General features: G+C 34.9%; 1 protein-coding gene across 2 annotated transcripts in view; it reads left to right on the forward strand.

The window, feature by feature from the left end:
* LOC106686395 (gamma-interferon-inducible lysosomal thiol reductase) overlaps positions 1-12,466 on the forward strand; it is a 22,464-nt gene extending 9,998 nt beyond the window's left edge. Inside the window, exons 1-5 of one of the 2 annotated variants that reach the window (XM_014429686.2) lie at positions 4,542-4,664; positions 7,055-7,204; positions 8,892-9,083; positions 10,187-10,336; positions 12,274-12,466. In XM_014429686.2, coding sequence (XP_014285172.1) covers positions 4,599-4,664; positions 7,055-7,204; positions 8,892-9,083; positions 10,187-10,336; positions 12,274-12,369 — 654 coding nt within the window. In that variant the 5' untranslated portion in view covers positions 4,542-4,598 and the 3' untranslated portion in view covers positions 12,370-12,466. Of the gene's footprint in view, positions 1-4,541; positions 4,665-7,054; positions 7,205-8,891; positions 9,084-10,186; positions 10,337-12,273 lie in introns of those variants that run through there. The other variant, XM_014429685.2, reaches the window with a different exon arrangement.
* Positions 12,467-15,335: the final 2,869 nt, after the last annotated feature.

A 15,335-nucleotide genomic window follows, 5' to 3' on the forward strand; every position in this document is an offset into this window, starting at 1 on the left:
TCAAATGTTCGGCGAACACCTCTTCAAAACTTTTAACCCCTATCCTGATATCCTTTATCCCCAATCCATCTTGAACATGTTGAAGCAGCGATTACAATTCCACTCCAAATCACCCTTCCTCCATCCCTTGCATTTCAACTCTCAGAAATAATGAACTTCATCTACCAATTACCTTCTAAAAAAGCTCCTGGCAACGATCTTATCACATCTCACATTCTGAAACAGCTCCCTCTTAAAGCCATTCTATCCCTTACCTATATCTATAATGCTACACTCCGATCCACCTATTTCCCGACCCTTGGATAATGTCTATAATAAAAATGTTTCCCAAACCCTCCAAGCCACTTGAATATCCATTTTCCTACCTATTTCACTCCTGCCCATTATAGGCAAATACTAGAAAAACTCTTATTAAAACGCCTCTATCCAATCCTTGATTCATATCATGTTATTCCTGACCAACAGTTTGGATTTAGAACATCCCATTCTACCATACAACAGAGTCATCGAGTGGTTGATGTCATATCTTCCACATTGGAGCGTGGAATGTACTGCACGGGACTCTTCCTCGATGTTGAACAAGCTTTTGATCGAGTCTGGCATCCAGGCCTGCGCTATAAAATTCGTCAATTCCTACCCCCTACATATTTCCTTATAATCCGCTCCTACCTCTCGGATAGAACCTTTAAAGTAAATCATAGCCTAGCCTACTCATCTCTCTTTTCTCAGCCCGTCGGTGTTCCTCAAGGTAATATCTTAGGTCCCATTGTTTATACGGTTTATACAGCTGACATCCCAACCACCTTAACACAGTCCTGACAACATACGCTTATGAGACATGTATACTGTCTGTAAACAATGACCCAACTAATGCATCACAAACACTACAGACACCCATAACATCTATTGAAAAATGGTATCAAAACTGGAGAATCAAAATAAATCCTCACAAATTCCATTAGATCACCTTTACTCTCCGTCGTAAACCTCTACCCTCCTTTCCTACAGTATCCTTTCTAAATACTCCACTAAGGCCTATTGAACAGATTCGATACTTAGGACTCCATCTTGACAAGAGACTTACTTGGAATCCTTGTGTGTGGATTCCAAGCAACTGCTTGTAGATTCCGACTGCTACGACACTTGCTTGACAAACGCTCTAAACCTCCAATTCACTACAAAAAATTAGTATACACTACGATAATATGACCAATTTGAACATACCGACTTGAGTTCTGCGGCTCTACCAAACCACCAAATTCCTCCCGCATCCAATCCTTACAATCGAAAATCCTACGTAAAATCCTTGATGCTCCTTATTACATTACAAATAAACTCATTCACAAAGACCTTAAAAACCCATTCGTTGCAGATTTGGCCTAAAACAGATATGCGTCTTTTCATTACAAACTCCTTACCCATCCTAACCCATTAATTCTTAATCTTTCATCCTTAACAATCCCTGATAATCCTCCGAAGGGTCTGAAAAGAAGATGGCCACGGGACCTTCTAATTTTAATTAAGTACAACCAATGGGTGGTTCCTTCCCCAGATTTTCGAGTGTATATGAAACATACAACATATTTACTTATTGTATTTATTATTTGTACAGTTGTAAATCACATTAAACAAATAAATTTAAAAAAAAATTAGTCTGTAATTGCCATGCTATTAAATATCCAACAACAATTTTTAAATCTGACTAAAGTATCTAAACCGATTGAGTTATGGATTGAAGTAAGCCGACATCCACTAGCGTGGCCTGTTTAATTTAGTTTTGTCGAGGTGTTTGTGGTAGATGTTAGATGGTTCTGACTCCAATTAAAGATGTGAAGTATTCTATACCAGAAGGCCTCGGCAATGTCTGTTTATGGTTAAGTATCTGGTTAGGAGATGAATGGACAGCATGAGCCTTACGGGAGATAGCCGTAACTCCTCGGAGAATGAAAACTAGCCGTAAGTCCTCGGAGAATGAAAACTAGCCGTAAGTCCTCGGAGAATGAAAACTTCGCAGGGTAGGCAAGTCCAAGGGGAACGAGCCGTAGGTGCTTGCAGAAAGGAAGTTCCGCACTGCAAGAAAAGAGCCTGCAATCAAGTCCTACGGGTATGAGCTCTAGGTCCTTATAAAAGGAATAAATAAATTACTTTAGAGTGAATCAAATATTCAATAAATATGACAGTCATAATGTTTGAAATTATGACAATACTGACATGGTTTATACATTAGAACATTAAACTATTTACAATTCCATCAATAAATCTAAGTTATACAATATTTGAACAAACGCAAAGACCAGTGAAGGTATGAATGACTAGTGACCTCTCTGGCAGAAGCGATGGGAGGTGTTGGTTTTTTCAGCTCACTCATAGGTAGCGTTAGTACAGTTTTATCCCATTACTACTGTATGGGATGTAATCGTGCAACCACTGTGAAAGTATGAAGTTCTTATTCTGTTAGTCTTTACAAAACATAACACCAAGTTCCTCCTTATAGCTACACATTCATTACTAACAAGTTAAAATAAATTTTTCTATCTTTCTCCAGTTTTCTTTTTTTAATTGAACTGCTCTTCATCGGATAGTTTAGATTATCATCTTTTGGCGCGTCTGAAATATTTTTTTTTAAGGCAATCCACAGCTAAACGGATGTATGCCGAGTTATCTACAGGTTACCAATCTATTCTAACCATGGTGGGGGATCAAGTTTTTCATTTTATGGGACCGTCACTTTATGAAAAAGTCAACACCCCCAGGCTGGATTCGAACCGGCGCCGCCCGCAGATCTCAGAACAATAGACCTAGGCCTGACCATCTGAGCTACGTCCGGCCCGAAATAAGTTTTAAAGGGTCCGATTCCTGTCCTTTAAGAATGTTTCTAACGGGGTCTTAACGTTTCATTATCGGGAATTTATTCCAAATCACCTTTATCCAGCTTACACTGACACCAAATACGACTATCCCTCTTTAATTTCCAAGCTCACTTTGGTTCCCAACGGCAAGGTTAAAGTAGTAAGTATTATTATAATGTTGTTTTTTTTTCAATTCAAAAACTTTTGTGACTGGATAATTTTTTTTTCTAAAATGGTGTATTTAACAGTATATCAATATAACCAATAAACAAATATTTTTCCAATAACCCAATAAACTGGCAAACAATCTTTCCAATAAATTGAAAACCCCTTCTAAACCCCTCAAACCTCTTCTCAACGCATACTACCGGATGTGGCACGACCGCTCACTTTTCAACATTAAAATCCAACCTAGTCCTCAGGTCCTAGTTTTCTTAGTTATACTTCCGAGTTCGTAGCAATACAGGATATTCCAATTGTTACTCAGTTGATCTAGATGTAAGCGCGTCCAGACGCAGATCCTGTCCAATAATCCATTTCTACACCAGAGGGAAGTGCTATCCCTCTTGAGATATTTACGCTGTATTGGCTAACAACGAAAATTGAAGAAAATGCAAAAATAAGATGTATAGGGGGAAGTATAAATAAACAGGAATTACAAAAAGCATAAGACAATATTAAAACGGAAATAATAAAATAGATATAATAGAATTATAAAATACAGTACACACTAAAAGACGAAAATGAGTATAAAATAATGGTCTACAAAAAAAAAAAAATAATAAAAAATAAGGCACCCTCCTTTCTGAATGAAGGAATGTGAAAAAATGTAATAAAGGCGGATGAAGGTATCAGCAGGGTAGGAGAGTGGGGGAATTCGACAATTAATGTTTTGACTGAACAGATTCAGAAATAAATTCTAAATCTGTTGAGTCAAAAAACTAATTTAAATGAAGCAGTTTTTCTAAAAGAGAGAACCTTTATTTGTGAAAGGAAGATGGTCAGGGTGAGGTCAAAGAAAAACTGACACTGATCAATGAGAGAGTGAGAGAGAGAGAGAGAGAGAGAGAGAGAGAGAGTTCTGTACTTCATAAACTTAACAGAGGAATTCTTAAAAATGACTAAACCAATCGTATCCATACAAAATATCTGGCAAGAATTTTTTATAATTAAAGAAATTATAAAACCTAAAAAATAGAACCTATTGAAATCGCATGAAATAGTTCAAATTCATTGCTCATGATCAAAATAGATTCCTTTTCCACGTGAATGTTATCAATAGATATCATATTTTTTAATTACCCAATATTCTTTAAATGCAGTCTAAATAATTGATGAATGATATATCACGTCTGAGTTCTGTACAAATAATTTCAATTTATTGGGAAATCCAGAAGTTAAAAAATAAAAGCAAAAAAGTGTATACACTTCAGAATAATAATGGTCGAATATTTCGATAGATACATCAATGTCACATCATGTTCCCAATTTTAGAAGACATATAAAAAAACTTGATTGATTTGAATGTCGAATTGGCAGATTATACTTTGGTATCGTACACCAATGCAATGATGAGGGTTCAGAGACATTGCTAAAATAAACAAACAACCTCCCTGAAGAGCTTTCAAATTTGTCTGATGACGTCAGACAACGAATACCCCTTGTCAGTTTTATTGTCTCCCCCCCCCCTCATTATTAATTCCTATATATGAGGTATTGGACGAGGGAAGTTACATCGAGTCTTCAACAATGGCCGTACTCTTCTTGTTGGCTGCTATCGTAGGCTGTGCTTTGGCTAAGCCTAACGTCACACCGGTAAGTTATTGAATTGATATATTAATAATTTATACTAGAATATATGTACACTTAAAATTGAACTTGAACGTTTAATTGAAATCTACAACAATTTTATACTATAATTGTTCTTGCCCAATCACCAAAACGCGACGGTTCACCCGTGAACAACAGTTTATGTATCTGTATCATGTACTCTCAGAAATCATGATTGAGCCAGTATGAATGTACTGCCGCGACAGTAAATTCTCATGATGAGCTCTCATATAGTTTCACCATTGTAGTGCCTTGTAAATGTAATTCAACCGGTATATATAGTTTTAAGGTTTTCCTCGTAAAATAGTACCCACATTCTGTATGGCATTTGCCTAGATCCTTGCGAGAGGCAGTCACCCGTTACCCACACGGCTATTAAGGAAAGAGGAGAGGCCCACATTTTTAGAAATAAACTAAATAATACTAGTACCAAAATAGTGGTAGAGTTATCTAATTCACTTCTAGTTTCTTAATTTGCTCCCTGCTTTGAAGTTGCTCCTGAATAGGTAATTTCTGGATTGACTATTGAGGTTAAATCTTGGTTATTGAGACCTCGAGGCGTGAAAAGAGTAACTTCTTAACGCAAGAGACTAGCTTTAAGTGGATCAAATGACCCTTATATAGTCTTTAGTCTTGAGTAGCAGTAGGCAACTAAAAAAGTGGTTTCAAACTACTTGCCTGCAATTCGCTTCATCGTGGCTACCTCTTTGTAGCGACACTCGTTACCACCATACGCCATGTAGCAAAAGGTTGACCAGTTGGTGTAATGTACCCGTTTACCACATTTTTCCGCTATTCAATTCGGTTTTCATTATATGAAGGAAAAAACTAAAGATAGGCTAAAAGAAAGGAAATTTGGTTGCAGATGATAACAATTTATATAAATAGTACTAGAAAACCTATAAATTCAACCTTCGTTTTAGAATTTTATCAGAAACTTGTTAATTGGATTAATTGTGCTGTGTTAAATAAAAAATGAACCGCTGAATTTAATTACCAAGATTGGAAATATTTGGTTTACTCCAAAGTAAACTATCCACATGCTTGTCAAGCGTGAATTTGCCATTTTAAGGCAAATGTATACAGACACCTTAAAAGAGCCATGTTGTATTTGCTTCTATAGTCGCACTAACAGTTAATGAATGTTACAATAATTAATAGTATGGCAAAGACCTCAGCAAACTCGTTTGCAGTTGATGTGCTAAGTAGTTTATTTGCTTTATAGAATTCTAAAATGTACAATCTAAAACTAGAGTTAATTATTGAATCCGTAGGTTGAGGAAATTAGTTAATTAACGAAAAAACAGAGAGCACAATATGTATCTGTTGGCAGTTCTAAAACAATGCTAACTGAAGACTAACGCATTACTAGTGCTTTTTTATTTTTGCCGATAAGACAATTAAAAGATCGGCCACAAATCCAGGCCAACTCGTAAGAGTAAAAAACAACTCCACAGGCTTGTGCATGCGCGAATTTTCATTGTTAGGCAAAGGTATAGAGTCACCTTGCTTTTATGGTGGCGTTATTAGTTAATGAATGGTACAGTAATTAAATAATATGAATAAAACACTTTCTCAAATTTAAACCAAATCCAATAAGCTGTTCAGCGCTGTTTCATGAATATTTCTAAAAACAGATGCCGATTATGAAAACGCCACTGTGAGGGCTGAGAATGGTCATACTTTGGATCATGATCAGTACTTTCAGTAACATGGATTATACATGATTGAACATTCGTGAATCAGGTTCCAAGCGGTCAGACTTGAGGTCGAGAACTTCATTGAATGCCGAACTAAGTAGTTTATATCTTTCAATCTTAAACCTTCAATCCTTACCTTTCGTCATTATCTACTTACTGATAACTCTCGCTGGAAAGTGCATTTCCATCCCCTCCGACGTGATGGTGGTTCCTGGGAGTCAGATGAGAGCAGAGTATAATTTTGCCAAGTACCTATCCGAAACATTCACTCCACATCCTGAACATAATCCTGCCCATATAGCTCAAGTTAAGGAAATCCTTTTATAACCAAGTTCTCTTTCTCTATCTCTTAAAAAGCTTCAACCCTCTGAGATCAAATACTTTTCTTATAAATTAAAAAACAGAAAATCCTTCAGCTATGATCCCTTCAATTCAATGTTCGTTTGTTATGAAGACACACCATAACTATATTTTTCCTTAAACCAGGTAAACCTTAGTCTATATGATTAGTTATTATCGTCCAATGAGCCTCCTCCTGATCCTTTCAAAAATCTTTGAAAAATCCTTCTTAAATGAATCCTTACTTGATACTTAAAAAATATCGTATTTAAGAAATAATAGAATTAAAATATTAATGTAATACTGAAATTACCTAACATAATATTTTGTTTTCAGGTTTCAGTAACCCTGTACTACGAGACCTTATGCCCTGGTTGTCGATTATTTATTCCAAATCAACTTTATCCAGCTTACACTGACACCAAGTATGACTATCCCTCTTTAATTTCCAAGCTAACTTTGGTTCCCTACGGTTGGGCTTATGTTGTAAGTATTATTTGTTTTTGTTTAGTGGCATCATCAACGCCATTTAAACCTTATTTAATTTTGCTTACATTTGTTTAATTTTATTTATTTATTTAAATTTGATTATTATTTATTGATTTCTTTATTTTTTTTGGTTTAATGTTATATTATTGTCAGTAAACCTTCCGATTTTAAAAACTAAAACACTAAGTTTATTGTTTTACCATCGTCTCCGAGGGTTTTAGAAATATCTGGCTTTAATCTTAAGCTATTAAGGTGTGGTGTGAAGTATCGACATTCTTGGAAAATATGGCTAGTTGTTAAATTGTTGTTGCAATATTGGCTGTTCGGGTGCCTATCTTTTGCAATAAGATAGGAGTGGGTGAGCCTCATGTGATCTATTCTTAGCCTGGTCAGTACAACCTCCTCTCTATGGTATTTGCGACTGGAGGTACCCCAGGGCTTCACGTCATTTTTAATAATTTTCAATTTACTCCTTGGGCTTTCATTCCACAATGATTATCATCTATCTTTGATTTCCTTTTTAATTTTTCCGGAAGCGCAAGTGCTTCTCTTCGGCCAGTTCTTTCCCTACGATTTCTACTAATATTATTTATAATGAGTGAAGTATTCATTATGATATAAAAATCTGTAGTAGGTTTGGTATAGTAATTAGGATGAAGCTGCTTAATTATAAATTTTTACAAAATCGATAATAATGTACAATACACTAAGTAAAAGTGCTTTATTATAAGCTAATTTAAATTGTGTGATACGTAATTTTTCCTACCAAGATACACTAATCTCAGTTAAAAACTCATGGGCCAAAGTTTTTATGCTGAATAAGAACTAATGAGTTAGGAACTGGATATCGTCGGTGTATTTTTTGGTGCTTTAGCTGGAGAAACCATGATCGAATTCAGGAGCGAGACCGAGGTTTCTGGAGAGCTTGCATCACTTGCAGGAGACACTCCTCTGTGTGTCACTGTCATATTCCACTGTTATATCACAGTCTTCGTTTTTAGCACCACTCACTCCACAATGTCCTTCATCCCCACCATTCTCTTCTTAACTGATTCATATCCAAATCCAGATTTCCCGACAGTCAGGTAGGTATCCTCATCTTTAAGCTCTCACACTTTATTCTGAATATTAGTTAGGGCATCATAGTGCTAAAGCCATGTTTCATCATCTGGCCTTATATACTCTTTATACTGGAGGCATTTCCACTTTGAACATCTTCAGCATTTCATTGCACCATGAGACACGATTCGCCATTGCTGTCTGCCTCAAGCAATTTCCGAATGACATTGATTTTTTCTTGAATGATAAAACAGGACTTGATCTTGGAGCGTCCTCTAGCTTAAAATTTCCTCTTTCAAAGTAAAGTAGTACCTGAATTTCGACATAAGGTGTCGATAAACCCCCTCCCTCAAGCACAGGAAACATTTCCTCCAAATACTGATCCACAGACAATGCATTTGAAAAGATCCAGTTTAAAATCCTTCTATATTCTTTAGACAAGGATGATATCTTTCACTATCACAGTCAGAAGGGAATTAACACTACCCCGTAACAAATATTAAAACTTTTCTAGTATGTCTTGTAGCGATTCATTGAAATCTGTACTTTAATCATAAGCCATATTTAACTTTATTAATTTGACCATCAAGATCCACTATGGTTATAACGTTTCATTTATTTTCAGCTAAATGCCACTACTCATGATTATCAATGCCAGCACGGCGAAGAGGAATGTCAGGGAAACAAGCTTCAAGGATGTGCTTTAAAGTATATTCCTGACGCACTCACAACTTTGGAATACTTTGCATGCTTAGAAAATACGCCAGTAGTAACATACAAACAAGTCGGTATGTCCAACGATTACCCAATTGACAAGGTAAGTTGAATAAATCCATAAAAATCCAATATAAATTCCCATTGAAAATCAACCAATTTTAAATTAGTAGATTAAAACATTAATTTTAATGAAACGGGCAAAGAATTCTAAATGAGAAATTTTACCCAATTGTTGGTCACGTGACCTGTGGTTAAGGTTAGGTCGAGCTAAAATTTAAATTCAAATCTCCTGCCATAGGTCACGTGACTGGCTACGTGATAAATGCTAGCTTCTATTTGGCTGCCCAAAAAAGTGTCCCAGAAGCTTCAAAATTCCTCTACTTAGATCAGAGCTATAGAGTGGCTGCAGTAATTTTGACTCGTTGAACTTGGCCATAACGTCGGCGACTAAGCCTAAAACTTCAAGACTATTGCCCCTAGTTCAACGCCAAAGGATTGATATACAAGGAGTTTATTCCTACTGGAAAGACTGTCACATGTCAGTTTTATGTAGGAGTGTTCCACTGTATGGAGGATCCAGTCTGCCCAACGATTAAAAAAAAAAAGTGGTTTCCACGGTATGAGAATGCACCCTCTCAAACGTCGCTAGCCACCGTCGAAGTTTTGGCTGAATTCAATATGGCCACACTGCCACAACCACCCTACACTTCTTTATTCTTTATTATTCTACTATTATTATTCTTAAAGGTTTTAAATGATATACTAAATAAAGGGCAGAGGATAAAAGAATCTTAGTCATAGTTTATAGTTTTGGTTTTATTCAATTTAATGGGGTAGCATACTCTCTTCCAGAGAATTGTATCAGTTTCCAGTGATTTTTTTCATTTTATCAAATTGATGGATAGTGATATGGAAAAATTTCATTCAACAACTACAAATGGCACTGGTGGATCAAATTTGAAAAAATGGACCCGCCTTTTCTCTCCATGCTTCAAATTAGAGTGATTTGATGAAAAAGTCATTTAATTTCTTTTAATTAATTATGAAATTATTATATTAATTGTTTTCATTATTATTAGATGTCTCTTATTTCTTGAACATTAGGAACGGATTAAAAATGATAAAAGCGTTTAACGAAATATTCATTATATATTATAATATCTTAATTTTATCGTTTAAAATTTGTTTTTACATTTTTTGCAGTGTCAAGAAAAACTCCCATCAGGCCTCTACCCAAAAATACTCAGCTGCTACAATTCAGATGAAGGATGGGAATTATTTGAGGAAAACGGAAAGAAAACCGATACCTTTTTCCCATCTGATGGTTTTGTTCCTTACGTCTCCTTCAACGATGTAAGTATAAAAAATATTTTAAAGTTAAATTACTCTTCACTCACTTTAATAGCTATTTAAATCATTTAATAACAATTTTTGACTAAACGAAGTATAATTAATAAACTTTATACTTTTTTATCAACTCTTTAGGAATTCATTTGTGCGTATACAACTATATACTGGTATACATAAATACACATATCGTCCCGATTTCGATCGCACCCATCCTGTCTGTGACGTGTAAATTCTCCCGCGCTATCCTCCTGTTTTTTTTCCTTTTCCATTTCCTCCTGTGCTTTCTCTCATAACTTTTCCCGCACAACAAGGTAATTATATATCTCCTCTCCATTCCTAGCCGTATCCTTATAGTCCCGCCGGTGTCCTCGAAGCCCAAAGATTATCTCGAATGGTGCAAACCCTGCAACTGTATGTACCAAATTATTACATGCCGCAATATCCATAGGTATTGCTACATCCCTTTCCAATCCCTTGCAGATCTGATATAAGCGAAGATGGAAACTCAACGTGCCATCAAGCCGCTCTATGCCTCCTCTACTCTTGGAGTGTTGAGGTGCTAATGTCACGTCAAGGACCTTCATTTTTGTTCGAATCCTTGCATTGTCAAATTCTCTGCCTCCCTCCTTCCGATGTGATGCGTTACGGAACTGCGTATAATTGGAACCACAATTGGAGAGCTTCCAACACTGCTTCCAACTACTTGTCCTGCACCTGATGTGCCATTGCCGCAGATCCTGATGATATTGATCGCGGTTATCCATTTATATCCTCTCCATGTGAATGTGTCGTTCTGTACATCGTTGAGCGGTGCATCTGCGGTAGGGGTCTTCTCTTGTTTCCCTTTTGGTGGGTGTCTGTCATATTTTGTACGTAGACAAACTTCGCAATTTCCTACAACCTCCGTGACTGTCTTCTTCATCCTCTACCAAAAGTACCTTCTCTTTAACATATGAAGGGTCTCCGGGATTCCATGGTTACAAGTTTTGCCCTGATGATATGCTATGGTCACCTCTTTTTGTCCTTCGTCTTCCCGAAGGATTTCCACCATCAGCCTGCGACTGATGAACGTCCTATCCACCCCTCTTTGTTCGTGGCGCCATTGGCGGTAGTGGTGGTTTTCCTATTATTTTTTTTTAACTGTTTTCCTATTTCAGGTGATTTTTAAATATTAAACTATCTATAAAGTAATATAAGACCCTAGGGTTTGGCCGGAAAGGATTGCGTTTTTTTGTGTGTTATGATTTCCTCTTGTGAGATTGTGGCATGTCATACATCGACCAATCTACTCGTTATAATAGTCTGTTTGAAAAGTCAGGCTACCACGGAGGGCGGGAGTGGAGGGTTTTACGCCGTTTTCCTCTTTTAAGCGAGGCAACCTTAATATTTACTCAAGTCTTAATTTTTTCACTTTTCAAACAGACACTTATAACAAGTATGTTGCTCGATGTACCACATGTCACAATCTCACAAGAGATCATATAAAAAAAGCAATCCTACCAGGCCGGGCTCGCCCCACTAAGACCCTCAGGAAGCTACGGTCCTATATCACTTTTGAAATATTTACTTAAACATTGTGTAATTATATATTATGTAGTGCAAGTATCTTAAATTTATCGTTTTTCTTTTCTTATATTGTTATTGGTTTTAAAAGCTCATACTTATATTCCATATATGTTTTTTTGAGTTATTTTGTTTTTTTTTTGTATGTTTTAAATTACTCACGCATATTTTTTAAAGTAATTTTAATTTAAGGATTTTTTAATTATTTTTATACTTTAAACTACATTAATATTAGGATTCTAGTTTTTTTTTTTGCATTTGTTTTTGCTATATATTTTCAGTAGTTATTTTTGCATGCAATATGTTCTGTTAATAAATAAAAATCACGTCCTCATAAATAACTAATTTTTTTTAACATTATGTTTCTATTATTTCAGAAAAAAGACGATGATCTTGCAGATGCTGCCATTCAAAACTTCAAGAAGACACTTTGCAAAGTTGCTGGTGTCACTGACGAAGCTTGTGCTTCCTAAAAGTTGCAAAATCCAAAGTAAAAATATATAGTAAACAATGCACTAACTTCTTGTTTCGAAGTTAACGGTGTAAGTAAAATTAAATATCTGAAACAAATTTAGTGGTTTATTTTTGTTCCCCAATATCCTTTTACTTATTCTATAATCAGGACTTTCTCTTACTCCATTTTTTCCGAACTAGTCTGATTTCTAAATCAGGAAAAAATAACAGTCAAAAATACAACGTGAAATACCCCTCACTGCAATTCTTTCATTGTTTGAAATTTTATTATTTCTGTTAAGTCAGGATAAAGTAGGGATTTAACGAAAAACTAGGATGTGTTAAAAGGCCTTATTTTATATAGTATAATTTTTATTTAGCGACGTAAAGAGTCATTTATTATTTTTTTCGTGCCCCTCATTAAAATATAATTAGTACTTCATACATAAAATTTATTATATATAATTTATTGAGTCTTCTCCCATTGATTGCCTGGTGGCATTATAAGGTGTTGATATGAGTCCAGCTAAGGTGGTATAGTCTAGCTATAGCCTAAGGCTACGCCATGTAATTAATGGAACGTGAACCATTTATTTATTCCATCATTTATTTTTATGTAATGAGTTAATTTATACTGAGAAAATCAAATTCAAATTTCTCGAGAACTCCTAAATCGTTGTTGATGTACCAAATTATTGCAAACATCATCAACTACATCTTACACACAGTTCATATTTGCAATTAAATTAACCTTTTTGTAGATAATTGCAGAAATGGGGAAATTCCTATTTAGCTAAACGTAAACCTGGCCAAGGTAGATGTGGACAACTTCAATTTTTTCCCCTTTACTTTCACAGAGTTCAGGGGGTTCACTGTTCAACCAGAAAGAAAGCGTTCCATTAAAATAATTTAAATTTATTTTTACCCAATTACGGCGAGGCCAAAAGGAGGATAATTCGTTTAGTGGTGACACATAACCTGCCCATAAGCAAACGACTTTTAAGTCTGATGGCTCAGATCATTCACCTAGATCTCGTGATTACATTGTAAAAATATTACCCCAAAATATGGAAATTATTTATTATTCTTTGGGCCGTATTCTGAGCGAAACCCACAACCGATTTTGAAATTCAACGTATTAATTCACTAAGTAATATCACGAGAGTGTATTAAAAAAAAAAATAAGTTCAAAATATTGAAATAATATTTTTTATATTTCGTAACCTTCTTAAAAGATTGAGTTATACTAGTGGCGCTGTAACAGATAAGGCCAGCAAATATAACAGTCAGCCAGATTGTAGGCTAACTTGTTTGGATAAACACTTTTTCATTTCTCTAATACGGCCAATATGATAAGTACATCAAATTTCGTCACTATATTGACTGTCTGATGGGGTATTCAAGATGTTGTGTTAAATGTTATAAGTATAGGATTGTGAGCAGCACAATTTCAAGTCATGTGTAAGGTTATGCTGTTAACCTTTAACAGCATAAGAGCTCCTAGCGGATTTTCTGAGCTACTTGTTTTATAACCCATTCCTTCCAAAACTTCATATTTTTGTTTACTTCTAAGTTTTGGTTAAATTAATTTATTACAAGTTGCCTAAAGTGAGTGAAAAGTGGAAGTTGTGTAAAAGTTTGGTTACAGAGTGTCTTGTAGATCTTTTGACATGCGATGAACAGAATCAAGATAAGCTAATTGACAAATGTCATTGCATTATTATTATTGTCATTCATTGTTTTAAAAATATCAAAAACAATACTAATACACAATCAAAACACAAACTACTTCAACAAATAAAACGGTGAGGAGTTCAGTTGGTCTGTTGCGTGACGTCATTCTCCATTTCATAGACTTAGTAGCAGACTCTCAACCATGTTACATGCTATCGTTTTAATATGGTAAAAGAAGGAAATATTTCTCCATTTAACACGAGTTTTTCCATTTAACACACTTTAACATGTTAAACTGAAGATCATGAATACCATATTATAGCAATAATACAGATACCGCGTACATTATTATAGACACAATTATGTTGAATGTGCAAAATGGGCTTTATGTTGTTACCAATCAACCATTATCATGATTCGTGGGTGCTAATTATGAATAAAGGTAAATCCTAACCATGGCGTTTACATAAATTAGACATATAACTTTTCAGGAACCTACTAACGATTACAAAGTGTATTGCTCAGGCCAAGATTTGTAGAGATATAGCAATTAGTTTCAAATTTCTAGCAATTCAATATTGAATATTAAGGTCATATAACCTTTAATTTTGTATTTAAAGAACAATATTGCTCTGAAGTAATATTAGTGTAGATAGTGGAAAAGGAACTTGTATTAAAATTAAATATGTAGTACAGGCTTTTGATCGAGTTTGGCACCCAGGACTGCTATACAAGATCCGTAAAATCCTACCCCCTACATACTTCCTCATTATCCGTTCTTATCTCTCCGACAGATTATTTCAAGTAAATTACAACGGCGCTTATTCATCCCTATTCCGTCAGTCTGCTGGTGTACCTCAGGGTAGGGATGGGATATCGAAAGAAAAATATCGATATCGGTATCGATATCGATATCGGATAGCAATATCGATATCGATATTATATCGGACCTAAAATATCGATATCGATATTATATCGGACCTAAAATATCGATATTTTAAAATATCGAAATATAGATATCGAAAATTTAACGAATTAAAGTAATAATAATTATAAAATGATACCATAGCATGATATTGGAAGACTTATATCATGTCATACCTTATCAAAATACATAGGAACTCTTAATAACTACGAAAAAAAGCAACACCACGACAACCATATCATAAACATAAAAAACATTAAATAAAATATAATTGTTTTATTAAAGAAAATTTAAAAATAGAATATCGATATTTTATTTTGATAATTACATATTTATTTCAATATTTTCTATTGTTGTAATATCGATATGGTATATAAGAACAATATT

The sequence above is a fragment of the Halyomorpha halys genome, unplaced genomic scaffold (genome assembly GCF_000696795.3).
Source record: "Halyomorpha halys isolate HHAL.00 unplaced genomic scaffold, Hhal_1.1 Scaffold814.1, whole genome shotgun sequence".
NCBI classification, from domain to species: domain Eukaryota; kingdom Metazoa; phylum Arthropoda; class Insecta; order Hemiptera; family Pentatomidae; genus Halyomorpha; species Halyomorpha halys.